Source organism: Delphinapterus leucas, chromosome 2 (genome assembly GCF_059928025.1).
Source record: "Delphinapterus leucas isolate spDelLeu-1000000601 "Yukka" chromosome 2, BTC_Dleu_Yukka2, whole genome shotgun sequence".
NCBI classification, from domain to species: domain Eukaryota; kingdom Metazoa; phylum Chordata; class Mammalia; order Artiodactyla; family Monodontidae; genus Delphinapterus; species Delphinapterus leucas.
Genome location: NC_143130.1, coordinates 107,135,812 through 107,156,815, shown reverse-complemented (window position 1 = coordinate 107,156,815; position 21,004 = coordinate 107,135,812). Strand labels below are relative to the sequence as shown.

General features: G+C 43.9%; 2 protein-coding genes across 2 annotated transcripts in view; one reads left to right on the top strand and one right to left on the bottom strand.

Annotated features, from left to right (window-relative positions):
- Positions 1-3,554, top strand: part of SLC7A7 (solute carrier family 7 member 7) — a 35,102-nt gene extending 31,548 nt beyond the window's left edge. Inside the window, exons 5-10 of the mRNA XM_022553596.3 lie at positions 471-594; positions 835-938; positions 1,229-1,325; positions 2,274-2,423; positions 2,632-2,815; positions 3,031-3,554. Coding sequence (XP_022409304.1) covers positions 471-594; positions 835-938; positions 1,229-1,325; positions 2,274-2,423; positions 2,632-2,815; positions 3,031-3,137 — 766 coding nt within the window. The 3' untranslated portion in view covers positions 3,138-3,554. The remainder of the gene's footprint in view (positions 1-470; positions 595-834; positions 939-1,228; positions 1,326-2,273; positions 2,424-2,631; positions 2,816-3,030) is intronic.
- On the bottom strand, positions 1,846-20,978 carry OXA1L (OXA1L mitochondrial inner membrane insertase). Its single transcript, XM_022553610.3, has 10 exons — positions 20,871-20,978; positions 20,256-20,417; positions 7,589-7,802; positions 6,211-6,354; positions 5,871-5,956; positions 5,517-5,681; positions 5,213-5,317; positions 4,960-5,122; positions 4,791-4,871; positions 1,846-4,707 (listed from the first exon to the last, which is right to left on the bottom strand). The coding sequence occupies exons 1-10, from the start codon at positions 20,931-20,933 to the stop codon at positions 4,580-4,582; spliced, it is 1,311 nt and encodes a 436-aa protein (XP_022409318.1). The 5' UTR covers positions 20,934-20,978; the 3' UTR covers positions 1,846-4,579.
- Between the last annotated feature and the right edge of the window lie 26 nt (positions 20,979-21,004).

Below are 21,004 nucleotides of genomic sequence, written 5' to 3'. Positions count from 1 at the left end.
TGCTCAGATACACATTGTTCTTTCTACTGAGGACCTATATTATTCTCTGGCGAGGCTAGATTGCAGTTTCCCTCTATAATTTCTTCTTTCATATTTAACCTTAATACAAATTTTTCAGTGTTGAGAGTCTTAGAGGAGGAATCCTGATACTAAGAGACCTCTAGAGTAAAACAAACAAAACTTTCCTGTGCTATTATCATGCTGTGACACAGTCATCTGTTAATCCTTTTTCCTTTTTTTGTGTAGGCCTTTCTCCGAATGTGATGTTCCTTTCCCTGATGCTCTTTAGTTCTTGAGTTCAGAGCTTAAGCCACTATCCTATCCTATCCTAGGCAACTTCAAAGGCAAAAGCCCTGGGGAATTGCCACGGGAGGCCCCATCCCCGGATCAGTGGGGCGGAGTCTGAGAATGAAAGGACAGTGGGGAGGAGACTGTGGGGCTAATACATCCACTATTCTGTTTGGCTGTAGGAATCTGCCCCTCTCCATTGGCATTTCCATGCCCATTGTCACCATCATCTACATCTTAACCAATGTGGCCTATTACACCGTGCTCGACATGAGAGACATCCTGGCCAGCGAAGCTGTTGCTGTGGTAAAGGATTTTCACTAGCAGAAGGGTGAGGGTGTGTTTGTGGGCTTCAGTATCGTGCTGCTCTTCAAAGTCCCAGAAAGCGGGTAGTCCTTGAAAAGAGTATGCCTAGAGTACTGGGCTTGTGAGGTCGTTAGCCCTGCTGTGGAAGAAGGGTTGGGTTGCTAGTAGGGGGCACGCTTGTCCTTGCCTTCCATCCCCGTTAGGTCCTGCTCATGACTCTTTTCCATTCCTTTCCCTTAGACATTTGCAGACCAGATTTTTGGAATGTTCAACTGGACCATTCCAGTGGCAGTTGCGTTATCCTGCTTTGGTGGCCTCAATGCCTCCATTGTGGCTGCGTCTAGGTATGAGTGTCACCTTTTACTGAGGGGTAAAGTGAAGAGCTAGGGCAGGGCAGGACTTAACGGGACCCAGACTTCAGTCACCGCGATCCCCAAGTGACAGTCACAATGCTTTGGCCTTGTTCGTATCAGCAGCCTCCAGTTCTTACAAATCTCAGTATTGAATTCCATTCCAAATTACTCAAACCCTTTTGAAGGAGGGGATGCCGGAGAGGGAGAGCCTTGTGGCACAAGAACCAGGCCACACCCACGTCCCCCAAGTTTCTCAGCCTCTCCTATCTTACCCAAAATAGGCTTTTCTTTGTGGGCTCGAGAGAAGGCCATCTCCCTGACACCATCTGCATGATTCATGTTGAGCGGTTCACACCAGTGCCGGCTCTGCTCTTCAATGTAAGTGGTCTCAAGACTGGGGCTGAAAGCCAGATTGTACGGGAACTTTAGTAGCAGTAGATACAACTGTTCTTAGCTCCCCAGAAGCTCTAAAGAAGATTCTAACAGAAAAACTGTTGATGGACCATCCACTGTGGGCAAGGCACTGTGCTGTAACTGCTGCAGTGGTTTATTTATTTATTTTGGCTGTGCTGGGTCTTTGTCGCAGCATGCGGACCCTTGGTTGTGGCATGCACGTGGGATCTAGTTCCCAGACCAGGGATCGAACCCGGGCCCCCTGCATTGGGAGCGTGGAGTCTTACCCACTGGACCACCAGGGAAGTCCCTGCTGCAGTGGTTCCTGAAAGAATCCATATTCTCTAAGGAATGGTGACCTCCTCTGGCCCAGGATGAGGCATAAAGTTCACGGAATACACTGTAACGACTGCCGTGGCAGACAGTGATGTAGTGTTCAAGGGAAGAAATGGTCACTGTGGGGGTAGAGGGTGAACAAGGAAAGACTTCCTGGAGAAAGTGAATCTGAAGTGGATTTTTAAGGTTAGGGTTGCAAATGGTAGCGATGGATGGGGCTTTAGGTTGAAACAGCATCAGAAAGTCCGGAGGTTAAGCAGTGTGGAGTTGGGTAGCAGAAGGTAAAAGCTGGAATTGTATGTTGGAGCCATTCTGGAGAGGCTCTGGGGCAAAAGCTATTTGAGGAACTGTTTTGAGCTGTGCTGTACAGAGGATTAACCTGGCAAGGGTTTGAAGAATGGGCTGAAAAAGGCTACTGACTTAATAGGAAAGGAGTGAGGTGTTGAAACTAAGGTGGTAAACAGGGTGGGAACAGAAAAGGACAGTTGGGGAGACTGAGGACTTGACAAGGGGGTGGATTTGTGGGAGATAAAGGGGACTGGCAAGTGCCTTGCGCGACAGGCCTTGAGAGGAGCTGATGTGGGCTTGTGCCTGCAGGGTCTCATGGCGCTGATCTACTTGTGTGTGGAGGACATCTTCCAGCTCATTAACTACTACAGCTTCAGCTACTGGTTCTTCGTGGGGCTCTCTATCGTGGGTCAGCTTTATCTGCGCTGGAAGGAGCCTAATAGGCCTCGTCCTCTTAAGGTAGGACCTCTCCATCCCACCTCTGCTGCACCCACTCCAGGGGATTCTTACATTTATTCAGAAACCTTTGCCCGGAACTTGACGGTGGCTCCGAGTTGAGAGGAAGGGGATGACAAGAACACTCAGTGCTCTGCCGTTCACAGGTGGGGTTTTCTTGGCTGTCCACCCTGAGCTGTCTAACCTCCACTTGTTTCTTCTGTGCCCTTAGCTCAGCATTTTCTTCCCCATTGTCTTCTGCTTCTGCACCATCTTCCTGGTGGCTGTTCCACTCTACAGTGATACCATCAACTCCCTCATCGGCATCGGCATTGCCCTCTCAGGCTTGCCCTTTTACTTCTTCATCATCAGAGTGCCAGAGCACAAACGACCTCTTTGCCTCCGCAGGATTGTGGGTAAGCCTTGGGTCCTCAAGTCGGCTCAGCTATTGTACGGCCTGGTTTTTTTTTGGCTTTTTCTGCAAATCTAGTCTCCCAAATCACCTTCGCCATAGCTCCTACCTGTTGTTGAGGCTTAACTGTAATTGTCCCCTCGGGCCCAGCCCCATTCAGTGCCACCTGAACTCAGCCCAGTTGACCTCTTCTATTTTGACACAAACTTCTCTTTGTAGCATCTGCCACATGGTATCTCCAGGTCCTATGTATGTCAGTTGCTGCAGAGATGGATTTGGAAGATGAAGGAGAGATGCCCAAGCAACAAGATCCCAAGTCTAACTAAACACCACGAGAAATCCTGAGATTTGGGCAGCAGGGGCCTCACCTCCTACTGGCTGGAGCCAAGGAAGCTGAAAAGCTCACTTCTTTGGAGGCGTCTGTCCAGAAGCCTCTTAGGCAGCTTCAACAACCTCTGAACTTGCTTTCTGAGAGATGGAGAGTAATTTATTTGTTTTGCTACATATTGTTCCGTATTTCTTTTAAAGGGACAATAAAGCAGACTGTGATGGGGAGCATGCCAGGTGTGGGCTTGGATGTTCCACTGGCACATTCCCACGTGTTAAGACATCCACTCACCTCCAGTGTGCCTGCCCACTCCTCTTTCCCACTGAAAGACCCAATAATGCTCCAAACTTCCCGTCTCCTTTAGAGAGACGTCAAACTGTCAAAGGTGCTAGACAATAAAAGGGTATGTTCCTGAGCTCTGAATGGCTTCATTTTTTTTTTAAATTAATTAATTTATTTTTAGCTGTGTTGGGTCTTCGTTTCTGTGCGAGGGCTTCCTCTAGTTGCGGCGAGCGGTGGCCACTCTTCATCGCGGTGCGCGGGCCTCTCACCATCGTGGCCTCTCTTGTTGTGGACCATAGGCTCCAGACACGCAGGCTCAGTAGTTGCGGCTCACAGGCCTAGTTGCTCCGCGGCATGTGGGATCCTCCCAGACCAGGGCTCGAACCCGTGTCCCCTGCATTAGCAGGCAGATTCTCAACCACTGCACCACCAGGGAAGCCCCTGGCTTCATTTTTATATAGTGTCTCAAGGACAGCTCCCATTAGCCTGGCAGGAAGACTGAAAACAATCTTACGCTGGGAAGAATCTGAGCATTTCTTCTCTCTTGAGCCATGAAGGCTGATGCAACCAGTCTCTACACAAGAGAACACCTAAGCTGCTGTAGCAAAATGCTAGGTTGTTCGGTAAAAGCTTTATCAACTTCCTCTTAATTATCACTAAAAGCTTATGCATATCTACTTCCTGAAGAATATTTTATAGGTTATCTTGGGGTAAATGAATGTGTTTCCTCCAGATACAGTCTCCACTTACCACGCATACCTCTGACCACAAAGCAAGTACGGACGGGACAACACATCTAAGCCCTTAATGCCAGGCTACAACACTGAGACGCCTCCTAAGGGCACGGGCCAACAAGAACAATCATCACCCAACCTATTCTTTTCTCTGAAGCACTCAGTCCATTTCCCTGTTTAATAAGTGTCAGGGAGCAGCACGTAACACGGAAGTTTACTAACTCAGCAGATGGGAAGATCACTTGGCTCCCCAGTGTTCTTTTACACTTAGGTGGAAGAGTCTGTAGCGGAATCCACTTTTAAAATGAACATCAACATGTCCCACAGTTTCTAGGTCTGAGGCAAGGACCCAGCATCAGTTCTTGTTCTAAGGCTGAGTCTCTCAAGCGAGAGAGTTCCTGCCAGTATGAGCAGGGAAGAGAATTCAGCCAAGTGTGTCACTCCAGGGATGCTTTGACTTTGGTTTGTTGCTGCTGCTATTGGGGGTGTTGGGAGGTCCATTCTTTCCATGCTGTAGCAGAGGGTTGTGGGTAAAGGTCTGTCGTAAGGGACCTGGGGGAAGGAGAAAACCAATCTCGATGAACAAAGGAAAGGAAGAAACAAATGACAGAATTTAGCCTGCAAGTGTTATTTACCCCTGGCTGCTAGCTCCAAGTGATTCTGCATGCGTCGTTCACGCTCCTGTAGCTGATGTGCCATTTCGGCATTCTTCCAGCCTGTGTAAAAAGGATTAAGGCAGTTTGGTCGTGTACCCACTTCTAGGCCACTCTCCCCAGTTCCTATTCACGGAGGACAGGCCCTTACCTCTTTTGAAGCTCTTTATGAAGCCTTCCTGGGGAGGTAATTTGTCTGAGTCATGCACAACACGCTGGGGGATTTTAAGTACAGTGCGTACAGCTGGAATACGGAGGCAGGCCACCTGGCCCAGGGAAAATATGTTGGAGGAGAGCCAGTACATGAACACTGCCTGGATGAGAAGGAAGAGAAGGTACTCAGAAGCTGCGTCCCTGGGCAGCCTGCCGGGAGACTTGGAGCCAGCCCCTAAGACATTACTTACTGAGGGGAAATGGATAGTTATGGGCAAGACTGCCAGGGGCATCAATCTGATAAAATTTCTCATCCACTGAAGGTCAGAACTTTGCACGCCAGTTTCAGCACCTAACTGCAGGAAAAAAAAAAAAAAAAAAAAAAAAAAAAGCAGGGGAAGAATAGTAAATGCATGGCAATTTTAGTTGAATGTGGCTCAGATTTCTTACCCATCAACTCTATTTCTCCAGGGAGTGAAGACTGACCGTTCTATATAACTACTTTCCCCTCACTCCCCATTCTGCAGGCCTGGCACTCGGCGAACCTGGGCTTACCTCAAGGACACCCCACATTGTAGCAGTGACCACCAGAGGTAACATGTAAGTGGGGTCAGATAGTGTGAGATCCTGGAACCACCAGAGGCCACCTGTCTGCAGGCTGGGCACAGGAAGGTTAGCCATTTCTCTCAAGGCAATGAAGAAGGAGATGAAGATCGGGGCCTATGACACAGGAGAAACAGTGTCAGGACCCTTTAGTAGAAGGGACATTTTAATTACTCTATTACTGAAACCCATGTAGCATAGTATCACCACCACATGCTTTTTTGGGGGGTCTAGGGCATGGGAAACACAGAGGAGTAATCTGATTGGTTCTGATGAAGTTAAAGAAGGGAAATGTTTTTTGCTCACCTGAGTCAGAGGTAGAATGAGAGGTCTGAAGAGTTTAATATCATGCTTTTTCTGGTAGAACGTCATCTCCGAGGAGGCCCTGTAAACTGTGAAGGGAGTGGAAGCTAACAGCTGGGCTAACAGCTAGGTTGGAGGAGGTGACCATCCTCATCACCTGGCCCATAAGATTTCTAACTGACCCTGGCCAGTCACTGGAAGCATTAGGCCTAAGAAGCAGGTAAATCTTAGAACTCGCCCAACTGTAGCAACTCCTGATTTAGGCTGTTCCCCCAACCTGAGCTGAATGTCAGGGAAAGCGCAAATGTGGTCCTCACCCATGCTCATTCTGCAACTGACTCACGTTCAGTATGGTTTCCTGTCAACTTGGCCTCTCTGATTCGAGCGGAAAACTTCTGAATCTCTGGCAAGTGGTTGTGGATGTTAGCTGCCTCTCGCTGGCCCTTCACGATGAGAGGAAATACCAGGCAGCGCGCAAGGACTGTACCTGGAAAACACGAACTAAGACTGGAGTGAAATTCAAGCCATTCTGCAGCTAGAAGGCTGAAGGTTTTTAGGTCCTCACTGAAAGGGTCTCCTAGCCCAGACTTTTCCACCCTGTGACTCGTGCCCAAAGGGCCCCAAAACAACGGGTACGGGTATGACAGTTCCTTCGAGGCTCAGTCTTCTGCTTTGACGTCAAAAGTCTGGCATTAACTTCTCTAGGCAAATGACCAGGAATCTTGTTTCCTTGAACAAAAAGGTGACAGAAGCCATTTTTGTAGATCAATGGTTTCCAAACTTTTCTATGATCAGTGGACTCCTTTTTTCCCCAACTCTAAGTGTAACCCCAATATACATAACAAATAAAATCAAGCTGCCCTGGGTGAGGAGGTAGTCTGACTACAGGATTGTTCAAGCTCTGGCCTTTGCTTTGCTCAGAAGCACTTTTACAGAACTCTGGGGCTCGCAGGAATGAAGTTTGAAAGCCACTGTCCTAGAAATGCCTGCAGTAGGAGGTAATCTGGTGGCCTACTGCTTTAGCTCCCTCCTATTTCTTTTCTTACACTTCACATTTCTTGATCATTTCAACAAATATTTATTTAGTTGATGGTATCTGTGGGTAAGCAAGTGGGCCTGGGCTGAGAAGAGACCAGGGGGAGATACAGGTTTAGGCTTTATCAACATTATGATGAATGGTGTGAAGTGGACAGAGAAGGGAGCTAAGGATGGAACCTGGAATCCCAGCACTAAAGGGGCAGGTAGAGTACTGAGCAATGGAGATGGGAGGGTGTGGTCAGAAAGACAGGAAGAAAATCTACAAAGATTGTCGCAAAAGCCAAAGGACAGGGCTTCCCTGGTGGCACAGTGGTTAAGAATCCGCATGCCAATGCAGGGGACATGGGTTCGAGCCCTGGTCTGGGAAGAACCCACATGCTACGGAACAACTAAAGCCTGTGCGCCACAACAACTGAGCCTGCACTCCAGAGCCCATGAGCCACAACTACTGAGCCTGCATGCCACAACTACTGAAGCCCGTGTGCCTAGAGCCCGTGCTCCGCAACGAGAAGCCACCTCAGTGAGAAGACCGCGCACCTCAATGAAGAGTAGCCCCCGCTCGCCGCAACTAGAGAAAGCCCGCGTGCAGCAATGAAGACCCAACACAGCCAAAAATAAATAAATAAAGTTCTAACCCTAAGCCCCCATTTCCTCTACTGTTGTACAAGATATATCCCCCTTACATGCAGCAATGGCCCCCCACCAAGGTAGGCCTAGGTTAACATGCATAAATTCCAGTAAGTTCTGGATCAGTCCCACTGGGGTGTATGACCCCAGCCCAAGCTCAGTGAAGCTCTGTTCTGCAGCAGCCAGGATGATATCTGCAGTGTCTCCAGAAGCCACCTCAGGTACTGCTGTAGGTGGGGGAGTTGCAGGAATGACCGGAGGGGCCTGAACCTGTGGGGAAAAAGGAGGAAAAAAAAAAAAAAAAAGCCAGGCGTTATATTCGGGAAGGGAGGGACACACACATAGAAATCGATGTCCCTCTTATTATAACCAATACTGGGGTACTCCCTTGACTCCCTGTTTCTCGTTCTCCCAGGGTAGCCTACATTGTCATAGAATTCAAAGCTTAAAAAGAACATTTTATGCCAGGAAGTCAATTAAAAAGTACATTATTTTCCTGGATTTTGTAATGCTTGTGGTATCTGTCAGCTTTTAAAAACCATTACTTTGTAAAGATTTCTTATTCTAAATAAATATTCCCACTCATATTTTTTAAGAAAGGATATTTTATTTTCCCCTCTAGGCAGAAAGATAAGTTACTCAAAATAAGACTTCATGATTCTCCTTCATGTTGGGAAGTTATTTCTTGTGCATTTTCCAAACTTCAGTCATTTGAGTATCACTGGCACGATTCTGCATACACTGAAACTATTATAATTTTTCTTTAAACAACTCAGTTTTTAAGATCAAAAATATCTACTTGGTCTCATCCTGAGAAATATTAATGTCCATGAAATCAGGGATATACAAGTTATAATCAAAGATATACAATTATAAATTGTGTCAACTGAAAAAAAAAGCACGACCTAAAAGTTGAGAACTGTGTGTTATTTGGGGCATTACTGAGGACTTAAGTGCAGGACAAAGCCTCTCAGCTGTGAGGGACTGTTCCGAAGAGGTAAGGGAGAAGCCAGGATGTATATGAGTTTTTGCAAACAAACAAAAAAACAACCCAAAAGCCAGGTAGTCAAACACCAAAAAATTACTGCTAATTAAATAAAAACCAGATGTCTCAGGTTAATGAATTTAGTGCTTTTCTATGTATAGAAAGACACCAGAATTTGGGTTTACTGAAATCATTCCTTTGATTTGTACCTTAACTATCTAGGGCCAGTATTCTGTTTCTCCATCCTGACTTCCCTCAGGGTGCACTGTTGGGGGTGACTGCAGTGGCTGATGGTCCCAACATCCTTTGTTTAGTGATAAGGCAGGTGACATTCTTTGTCCTCAGCACCTCCTTCTAGGCCATAAACTGGACCAACAATTGGGAGGCATTTCATGACCGTTTCTGTCCCATGGCACTAGGAAGGCTGACTCGTAGATCAGGCAAAGATTCTGCTGATAGGCTACTCAATTTGCTAATTTTTGGATCAGGCCCTGTCGATAATCTAAAATTCTCTGGATCACCTGGATGAAGAATGTTGCCTGTGGCATCAGTAAATAAAGGATGCTGCAGCCATCAAGCCATCGGCCACCCTCAACTGTATACCCTGAGGGGATTCAGGATGGAGAAAAACAACACGGGTGCTATACAGTTAAGGTGCACATCAAAGGAATGATTTCAACAGGCCTAGACTCTTAAATCATTCCACACATAGAAAAGTACTAAACTCATTCACTTGAGATGTCTGGCTTTTAACACTAATCTTTTGATGTTCTGACTACCTGGTTGTTTTTGCAAAATTCTACATATCCTGGCTCCTCCCTTTCCTCTTCGGAGTAGTCCCTCGGAGCTATCTCAGAGGATGTCCTCTGGCTTAAGTCCTCAGCAAGACCACTGAATAAAACATAATTCTCAACTTTTAGATTGTGCATTTGTTTTTCAGTCAACAATTTTGGTGACCACGAAGGGAACCAGAGCAGAACTCTCTCCTTTACCCGAACTCTAAGAGGATCCAGGGCCTGGTACCAGCAGAGGCCTCTTGGGCCTGTCTGCCTCCTTGGCGAGTCCAGATGAATTTGGGTGATTCTTGGATCTCCTGATTATTGGTTGATGATCCTGAGTTTTATCTGGCAGTGTCTAACTGCCCAGTTGAAAGCTACTGGGGAAACCAGGTGGAAAGACTGGGAGTTGCTCAGTTGAGACAATAAGGAGTCTGGACTGGGTGATTAGGTGAGAGGCTGGCCTAACATCTTTGCCTCCAATTAAACACTCTCGCCAAGTCTATGTATGTACAAAACTTATACTTACAAGTACTCACTTAATTGGGGATTAAAGGAAATCTTGCCCTGAAAATAGCCCACATGGGGCTTTTTTTTTTTTGCTGCATCTCATGGCATGAGAACTTCCCGGACCAGGGCTCAAACCCACACCCCCTGTAGTAGAAGCGAGGAAGGACCACCAGGGAAGCCCTGGGGCTCTTTTACTGCATACGCAGTTAAGTTAGAGAAAGCAGCTTGATAAACCATCTTTTCAGAATTCTGACCTTAAAGAAATAAAAGCCCTTCTGGGGGAACTTGCAAGTGTCTCCCAGTGTCTGAGATGTAAATGTTCTACTTGATCTTCTTAAGTGTGCGAGTGCGCACATGTGTGTTGTGTTTTGTGAGAATTTGGTCGCTGCCATCCAGAAGGTACATATATTCTGCAGCCAACTGAACAGACTGAGATTCTGAGCAGTCTTTTTCCGGACTGTGCGAACTCTCAGGGGCTTTTTGCCATTTTAACTTTTGCTGCGTCAGCCTGTACAACAAAGGCCTTTACTTTCTTGGGCTATTTTTAGGAGTAAACCTTCTGTATCTTGGTTAGGTGGCATCCTTCGCACTCTCTTGTGGGGATGCTTCTTTCGTCCTATTGGTCTGAATCACAATTAAGATATATCTCATTAATGGCCAGATGACAGGTCTTTTAAATTGGAAAAACTGTAGATCGGTAAATCTTTAGAGAGTCTCATTATAAACAGCTGTTTTATCGGGACCCATGGAAAAACCAAATTAGAAGGTGGAAAAATATATATAATGGTTAACCTAAGAACTCCTTTAGTTTAAACCAAACAAAAAACTGGCTTGGGAAGCCTTATTCCTGGTCTCTGCTTCCCCTCAATGGGTGTTATAGATGCTAAAAAAAAAAAAAAAAAAAACCAATAATGTTAATTAGGTTCATTAACAGGGAAATAAGAAAAAACTGAAGGGAAGGGTCTAGAGACTTTTTCCCAACAAGGTGGAAATTTTAAAGGGACTTGTCCCAAAAGATAAGAAGTCTCTAGATGGTTTTTAAGAAATGGAATAAATAAAATGGATGTTAATGGGACTAAAACAAAAGGTTTTGGTACAATACTACCTAAAGTTGGATGGGCTTTAGCCCCCTTTAGGGATTCCCATTGATCTTCAACATTAAGGGGCCCCAAACAAGTCTGCTCTATTTATCCCAATTAAAAAAAAAAAAATGTATGTTTAAAAGGCTGGAAGAAAATTTCATTGAGATATCTGACCAACAATTACTTGGGGCAACATATAGGCCAATTAGTCAAATTAAAAGATTGACAGGGATTTCCCTGGTGGTCCAGTGGCTAAGACTCCACGCTCCCAGTGCAGGGGGCCCAGGTTCCATCCCTGGTCAGGGAACTAGATCCCACATGCTGCAACGAAGATCTCGCGTGTGGCAACATAAACAAATATTGAAAAAAAAAAAAAGATTTACAAAGGGTCTGAGTCCCTTGGCTCAGCTCCTCACTGGGAACCCCAGTGCCTTTTATTTTTTTAAAATATTTATTTATTTATTTGGCTGCATCAGGTCTTGGTTGCAACACGCAGGATCTGCGTTACGGTGCGCGGGCTTCTCTCTAGCTGTGGTGCGTTGGCTCAGTAGCTGTGGCTCGCGGGCTCTCTAGTTGTGGCACACAGGCTTAGTTGCCCCGTGGCATGTAGGATCTTAGTTCCCCGAACAAGGATCGAACCCACATCCCCTGCACTGGAAGGCAGATTCTCAACCACTGGACCACGAGGGAAGTCCCCCAGTGCCTTTTATACAAAAATACTATGGGGTCCTAATAGATGGCGGTCCTAACAGAAACTAAAGTTAAAGGCATAAAAGTTAAAAGAATGGAGACAAAAGTTTATAAACTTTGGTATTAAATGAGCTTTATATAAGATCGTTACATGTCTTTTGCCTAATTATATTATGGGAAAGACATGTTTTACTGGGGAATGCTTCCTTGCCCGATATAACACAGGGCATATAAATTTGCCCCTCAGGAAATATAATTAAACACACTAAAGGAAACCAACAGGGTTACCTGCGCCTGCACAATATAAAATAAAAACTGGGAGCAATATTCAAGGGCTAATAAAAATAATAATAGAGATTTTGCTCTGGATTTAACTTGTGAACTCAGAAAGAGGACTTTCGTTGAATGTCTTATGCAAGCTTTCAAAGGCATGGTTAAGTTAAATGCTAAAATTCTAGAACATAGAACTCATGAATTGCAGTTTAGTTGGAAATCTTCTCAGTGATATAAAAAAGCAAATAAAAGAAAATACAGTTGGGCAAATCAGCTTTTAATATCATTTAAGCGGCAAACCAGTTCTTTGGAGAATTAAAAGCAACTGTCTTTGTCTTGCAAATCTCTACAAATCAAAAATATAAATACAGCTCACAATGACTTGAGGCTGAGCCTAATTAGCTCAATCAGGTAAAATCTGAAACCAAGGAAAAAAGAGAAAAAGGCCTTTTAAAAATCAAACTGCTAGAAAGGCTCCCTCACTCAAAATCTGGTTCATACTCTTGAAATGATCTGTACTTGTTTTTGAAATCTTTTGTCACTTTGGTTAAGTGAATAAGTATTGTTTCACAGTGACCTATGATACTATGCGACCATGTGTTTTGAAACCTTTTTGATATTTTTGACAAGCTTACAAGTAACAATTCTAACTAAAGTTATTTTAACCTCCAGCTAACTCTGGGATGCTTCAAAGAAACCCTGAGGCATCTCAGAGACAAATTTAAACGTTGGCTTATTTGGTAAGTTTAAATTACTTGAGAAATCCTGTCAACTGATTGGAGACAAACCTTAGGTTATATTGTATGGGTAAATGTCATTAATATAGCTATTCCAAAATGTATATGGAATTCCTAAAATTCCTGGCATAATGTTATCAGTCATAATTCTAGTTATTATCTTAAAATGCTGTACATCACAGAAATATCCAAGTTTCTTGTCAATTACATTGTAATCAGATATTTTTCTTTTTAACATCTTTATTGGAGTATAATTGCTTTACAATGGTTAGTTTCTGCTGTATAACAAAGTGAATCAGTTATATGTATACATATATCCCCATATCTCCCTCCCTCCCACCCTCCCTATCCCACCCCTCTAGGTGGTCACAAAGCACCGAGCTGATCTCCTTGTGCTATGCGGCTGCTTCCTACTAGCTATCTATTGTAACCACATCTTTAACCATGCCATTTTAAGTCTTTTGTGGTTTATAGACAACCACTGTTTTACTCTGGAGCTTTTATAAAATGAAGATCTTCAAGAAGATTCATAAAAAGAACTTTCTGGGACTTCCCTGGTGGTCCAGTGGTTAAGAAGGGGGCGCAGCTTCGATCTCTGGTCAGGGAACTAAGATCCTACATGATATGCGGCGTGGCCAAAATAAATAAATAAATAAAAAGAACTTTTTGACAAATGTAAGTTTCTGTTAACTTTTAGATCATACCACTGACTTGGGTAAGAAATTACAAAACTCTAATGAAAAACGTGATGACTTCATCCAGATCAACAGCAATTAATTAAAAACATGGGACTGAATGAACTGATAAATATCATTTATAATTTTCTGAAATATACTGGCTTTTAATCTTTGTTTTCCAGGAAACCTTTCTTCTTAGGCTATGATCTAAAGCAAGTTGATAAAGTATACATTTGTAAACAAAGATGAAACATTTATCTTTCTACCTGATCCATCCAGAATTTGGCTTCTCCAGCTGGCTCCTGTGGACTTGATGGGTTTTTTTTTTTAAATAAATTTATTTATTTTTGGTTGCATTGAGTCTTCGTTGCTGTGCATGGGCTTTCTCTAGTTGTGGCGAGTGGGGGCTACTCTTTGTTGTGGTGCGCGGGCTTCTCATTGAGGAGGCTCTAGGTGCACGGGCTTCAGTAGTTGTGGCACGTGGGCTCAGCAGTTGTGGCTCACGGGTTCTAGTGCGCAGGCCCAGTAGTTGTGGTACGTGGGCTTAGTTGCTCCGCGGCATGTGGGATCTTCCCGGACCAGGGCTCAAACCCATGTCCCCTGCATTGACAGGTGGATTCTTAACCACTGGGCCTCCAGGGAAGTCCTGACTTGATTGTTTATTGTGACCAGATTACAACTATTTATACTAATCATTATTTTAATTTGTTCCCTTTGTTTCCAGATTGTTTATGCCTTGTGTTTCTCTCTGCTGTACTATGATCTGATTAACGTTACTAGCTATAGTACGTATCCTGTCTATTTTATTTTTGGCCGCTTCGTGTGGCATGCAGGATCTTAGTTCCCCGACCAAGGATCAAACCCGTGTCCCCTGCACTGGAAGCACGGAGTCTTAACCACTGGACCACCAGGGAAGTCCTCCTATTTTATAAGATTGTCTCTTGTATTAACAATGTGTAACCATGGCTAAAAGTCTTGAGACAGTTGACCATATATGTAACTCTACATAGAATAACTGTAATAGTGCAACTCTAGATAAGGGAAAACATTTCCTGGATCCTAACAGATGAGTAAGACAGGTGATCCAGAGAATTTTAGATTATGAACAGGGCCTAATCCAAAAATCAACACATTGGCGTATAAACAGAATCTTCCCCTGATCTAGGAATGTGTCTTGCTAGCAATGTGGAACAAAATTGGTCATGGAATGCCTCTCAAAAACATTGATCTAATTTATGACCAAGAGGAGGCACTGAGGACAAAGAATGTTGCCTGTCATATCAGTAAACAAAGGATGTTGGGGCCATCAGCCACTGCAGCCACCTGCAAGGGTGCAACCTGAGGGGATTCAGGATGGAGAAAAACAGAATACTGGCCCTAGATAGTTAAGGTGCACATCAAAGGAATGATTTCAATAAGCACTCCCCACCCCCGCCAAAAGCCCAGACTCTTGCATCTTTTGTTACATAGAAAAGTACTAAACTCATTAACTTGAGACATCTGGTTTTTCTTTAATTAAGAGTAATCTTTCGATGTTCCGACTACTTGTTTTGTTTTGGCTTTTTTTGCAAAACTCCTATATACCCTGGCTCCTCCCTTACCTCTCTGGAACATTCCCTCAGAGCTGAGAGGCTGTATCCTAGTTAAGCCCTCAGTAATGCCCCAAATAAAACACAATTCTCAACTCTTAGGTTGTATATTTCTTTTCAGTTGACAACTCGTACCTCATTTACCTCTTTTTTTTTCTGCTGCACCCTGTGGCTTGTGGGTTTTATAACTTATGAAAATATCACCAAGTTAATTTTTTTTCTTGCTGACAACTCTGCAACAGAAATAACATGAACTTATTGACCTTCAGTAAACCTCGGCACAATAAAAGACATGTCTATATTGATTAAACCAGCAAGCTTAAACTAGCTTTAACACCAGATATTAATTTAATATTGAATATTTCCTAGATCACACGAACCTGAAATTCATTCCGGCCAGTTTCCTTTATATTTAGAAATATTTAATTTGTAAGAGCTTACTTTTAAGTCAATTAAATAGAGGTCTTTTATAAATTTAGAGAGTATACCCAGAGGTAGTGACATCTCATATGTATAATGTCTACACACATGTAAACAGACAAAACTAGAGATCTCACAGTTTCACTTAAAAGACTTAGCTATGAATCAGGTATTACAATATAAACTTACTAGTTTATAAATAACAGTTGGAATAAATTAAATTCATTTGCTCAGACGACTAAGGCTTTGCTATTTGTGGAAAAGACTTAAGATTTGTATTTCTCTATGACATAAATCACAGCAAGACCTTTTTTGACCCACCTCCTAGGGAAATGGAAATAAAATCAAAAATAAACAAATGGGACCTAATGAAACTTCAAAGCTTTTGCACAGCAAAGGATACCATAAACAAGACCAAAAGACAACCCTCAAAATGGGAGAAAATATTTGTAAATGAAGCAACTGACAAAGGATTAATCTCCAAAATTTACAAGCAGCTCATGCAGCTCAATATCAAAAAATAAAACCAAACAACCCAATCCAAAAATGGGCGGAAGACCTAAATAGACATTTCTCTAAAGAAGATATACAGATCGCCAACAAACACACGAAAGAATGCTCAACATCATTAATCATTAGAGAAATGCAAATCAAAACTACAAAGAGATATCATCTCACAACGGTCAGAATGGCTATCATCAAAAAATCTACAAACAATAAATGCTGGACCCAGAGAAATGCAAATCAAAACTACAATGAGATATCATCTCACAACGGTCAGAATGGCTATCATCAAAAAATCTAGAAACAATAAATGCTGGAGAGGGTGTGGAGAAAAGGGAACCCTCTTGCACTGTTGGTGGGAATGTAAATTGATACAGCCACTATGGAGAACAGTATGGAGGTTCCTTAAAAAACTAAAAATAGAACTACCATACCACCCAACAATCCCACTGCTGGGCATATACCCTGAGAAAACCATAATTCAAAAAGAGTCATGTACCCCAATGTTCACTGCAGCTCTATTTACAATAGCCAGGACATGGAAGCAACCTAAGTGTCCATCAACAGATGAATGGATAAAGAAGATGTGGCACATATACACAATGGGATATTACTCAGCCATAAAAAGAAACAAAATTGAGTTATTTGTAGTGAGGTGGATGGACCCAGAGTCTGTCATACAGAGTGAAGTCAGTCAGAGAAAAAACAAATACCGTATGCTAACACATATATATGGAATCTAAGGAAAAAAAAAAAAGGCCATGAAGAACCTAGGGGCAAGACGGGAATAAAGACACAGACCTACTAGAGAATGGACTTGAGGATATGGGGAGGGGAAGGGTAAGCTGGGACAAAGTGAGAGTGGCATGGACATATACACACTACCAAACGTAAAATATATAGCTAGTGGGAAGCAGCCGCATAGCACAGGGAGATCAGCTCGGTGCTTTGTGACCGCCTAGAGGGGTGGGATAGGGAGAGTGGGAGGGAGGGAGACGCAAGAGGGAAGAGATGAGGGAACATATGTGTATGTATAACTGATTCACTTTGCTATAAAGCAGAAACTAACACACCATTGTAAAGCAATTATACTCCAATAAAGATGTTTAAAAAAAAAAGATTTGTATTTCTCCTTGATAAACCCTAAGGAGGGTATGAACTGGATTTTGGGTGAGGGAACCTTTCCACTGGTTTGAATTTTAAAAGGCCTTTCCTCTTTGGTTTCAGGTTTTACCTGATTGAGCTAATTAATTAGGCTCAGGCTCAGGTCTTTGTGGGCTGAATTTACATTTCTGATTTGTAGAGATTTTCAAGATAGTTGCTTTTAATTCCCCAAAGAACTGGTTAGTTGCCTAAATGATACTAAAAGATTGATTTGCCCAACTATATTTTCTTTGTTTTTTAATATCACTGAGATTTCCGACTAAACTGAAAACCAAGAGTTCTTAGGGTTCAATTTATCATGTCTTCAAAAGTTTGGACAAGGCATTCAACAAAGGCCCCCTTTCTGAGTGCACCAGTTAGACGCAGAGCAAATCTCTATTACTATTTTCATTAACCCTGGAATATTAGCTCTCAGTTTTTACTTTGTATTGTTTGGGCTCTGGTAACCCTACTGGTTTCCTTTAGTATGCTTAATTAATATTGTCTGAGGGGCAGATTTATATGCCCTGTCTTATAATACCAGGCTGGGGAAGCATTTCCCAGTGAGACATAATATCTATCCTACAATATAATTAGGCAAAAGAGATGTAACCCTCTTACATAAAGTCCATTTAAATATTTTTATCTCAAGTCTATCAACTTCTATATCTTTAACTTTAGTTTCTATTAGGATCCCACCAACAACCCTTGGTCTTAAAAGGAGTCCAGAAACTTCCTTTTTATCCCAATCATTTAATCTATTTTTGTATAAAAGGCTCTGGGGTCCTCAGTAAGAGGTTGAGCCAAGGGACTCAGGCTCTTTTGTCAATCTTTTAACTTGATCAATGGGCCGGTGGCCCCAAGCAATTGCTGGTCAGGTATCGCAGTGTAAGTTTCTTATAGCCTTTAGAAGGAGGGAAAAAGTATATATACACACACACCCACACACACACATTACACTGGGGTAAGTAAATAAGAGTGGACTCGTTTGGGGCCCTTTAATGTTGGGGACCAATAACGTTGGTCCATCCAACCTCAGGTAGTGTTGTATCAAAACCTTTTGTTTTAACCCTATTAACATACGTTTTATTTATCTCATTTCTTAATAGCCATCTAAAGATTCTTTATCCATTTGGGATTAAGTTCCTTTAAAATTTCCACCTGTTGGGAAGGAGACCCTAGACTTTCCCTTCATTTTTTTAACCTCCCTGTTAATCAGCCTCATTAACATTATCGTCGATGTTTTGCATCTGTAAGACCCTCTGAAAGGAAGCAGAGGCCACAAATAAGGTTTCCCAAACCCTTTTTTTTAAACTAAAGGACGTTTTAAGGTTAACTATTGTGTGTGTGTATCCACCTTCTAATTTATTTTTTATAGGTACCAATAAAACAGCTGTTTATAATGACAGTTCTCTAAAAATTTACCAATTTAGAAGTTTTTCCAATTTAAAGGATCCAATGGCTATTGATAGGTGGTATTTTAATTACAACTCAAACCGATAAGATGCAAGAAGCATCCCCACAAGAGAGTGCAAAGGATGTAGTCTTCACAGATCTAGAAAGTTTACTCCTAAAAAACAGTCTAAGAAATTAAAGGTCTTTGTTATATAGGCTGACGCACCGAAGATTAAGATGACTGAAGTCCCTGAGAGCTGGCGCAGTCAGACAAGACTGCTCAGAATCTCAGTCTATTCAACTGGCTGCCAAACGTACACCATATGTGTACTTTCCGGATGGCAGAGACCAACTTCACACACACATGCACGCACACGCACACACAACACACACATACGCACGCAAGAAGATTAGGTAGAAGGTTTACATTTCAAAGACAGAAAAACGCAAGTTCCCTAGAAGGGCTTTTGTTTCTTTGTAAGGTCAGAATACCGAAAAGATGTTTTATCAAGCTGGCTTTCTCTAGCTTAACTGCATATAAAATAAAAAGAGCCCATATTGGCTATTTTCAGGGCAAGGTCTCCTTTAATTCCCAATTAAGTACCTACTTGCAAATATAAGCACAGAAACCTGGCAGGGTGTTAACTGGAGGCTAGCTTTCTGAAAAAAGGTTAGGCCAGCTTCTCAGCTAATCACCCAGTCCAGACCACTCAGAGTGCCTCAACTGAGTAACTCCCAGTATCTTTCAACTGCGCAGCCAGGTGCCCGTTAGAAACTGCCAAATAAAACTCAGGATCATCAAACAATAAGTGGGAGATCCAAGAACCAGGAGAGACTCACCAAAATTTGTCTGGACTCTCTGAGGAGGCAGATGGGTACAAGAGGCCTCTGCTGGTACCAAGGCTCCAGTTCCTCAGATTTCAGGTGAAGGGGAAAACTCTGCTCTGGGTCCCTTTGTTGGTAGCCCAGGCTATGACTGAAAAAAAATGCACGACCTAAACGCTGAGAACTGTGTATTATTTGGGGCATTACTGAGGACATAAGCCCAGGATACAACCTCTCAGCTCTGAGGGATGTTCCAAAGAGGTAAGGGAAAAGCCAGGATGTACAGGAGTTTTTGCAAACAAAGCAAAGCAAACCAAAAAAACCAGGTAGTCAAACACCAAAAAATTACTGCTAATTAAATAAAAACCAGATGTCTCAAGTTAATGAATTTAGTGCTTTTTTTTTTTTTTTTTTTTGCGGTATGCGGGCCTCTCACTGCTGTGGCCTCTCCCGTTGCGGAGCACAGGCTCCGGACGCGCAGGCTCAGCGTCTATGGCTCACGGGCTCAGCCGCTCTGCGGCATGTGGTATCTTCCCGGACCGGGGCACGAACCCATGTCCCCTGCATCTGCAGGCGGACCCTCAACCACTGCGCCACCAGGGAAGCCCTAGTGCTTTTCTAAGTATGGAAATACGCAAGACTTTGGGCTTATTGAAATCACTACTTTGATATGTACCTTAACTGTCTAGGGCCAGTTTTGTTTCTCCATCCTGAATTCCCTCAGGGTGCACGGTTGGGGGTGGCTGCAGTGGCTGAAGGCCGCAACATCCTTTGTTTACTGATACAGCAGGTGACATTCTTTGTCCACACTTGATATGCAAGTTATAATTTTTCTAATACACACACAGAATCACATCTCATACCACCATCAGTGGCTTGCCACCATTCTGGCAAACAACGCCTAGTATATAATGTAAATCTTTCCTCCTGTGCTCTCAATAATTTCCCCACTGATTTGAAAATCTATCCCAAGCAGAGATGCTATCATTTCGCGAGTTGGGTGGAGTGCGGACAAGAACTCTGCTCCACATTCCCCTCCCCCTAGTCAAAGCAAAATAAAAACAAATCAGAAAGTAAGCACCACTCCTAACACTGCAAGGGACGAAACGTCTCTTACCTGGGCTTCTGCAAAAGAGATGGCAGAGGTACTGAGGCCCCGGGGGCCTGGGGCCGCGAGGATTACATAGTGCGGGTGCCCGCAGCAGCGGCCGGCTGGGAACCGGAGCCCCGCTGTCAGCGCTTTCCGGGGCCATTGGCAGGGCCCTGCAACGCTGTGGAACTGAGTGGGTAAAAGGAAGATGGAATCCTTTTACTCGGTGAAGTCACTCATTATGCTCACCGTCTCCCCCCGCGCCCCCCCAACCCAGACAGGCAGCCAGCTACCACCGGTGAGCACATTCTACTCCCCGCACTCAGACTGCGACCCTGAAGGCTTGCAAGCTGTGAGTCCTGCATCTTAGCTACCGCAGACCCACGCCGGGGCCCAGAGGTTGAGGCTGAGGTTTCCTTAGAAGGAGTGACGCCTGTTCCCAGGAACAGACCACGATACTAGGCTGCTGAACCCGCGGAGTCGGGAACGGAGCCCTCCCGCGTCCTCATATGACCCGAGGTCACGAGACGCAGATCCCGGTGAAAAGATCAGCGTCTTCTCATGCCCACAGCACGAGTCATTCCTGGCTCGGGTCACAGGGATAGGGTGGCATCCTGGCGCTCGGCTTCGGGGCATCCTTACCTGACGCTGGGGCCGTAGCAGGCGCAGAAGCTCCCGGCGTCCGCACATCAACCCCAGCGCCATCTTACCAAGAAAAGAATTTACGTTCGCGTCTGCGCACTGAGAACCGCAGCCTCGCGGGAGGAGGCCCTTTT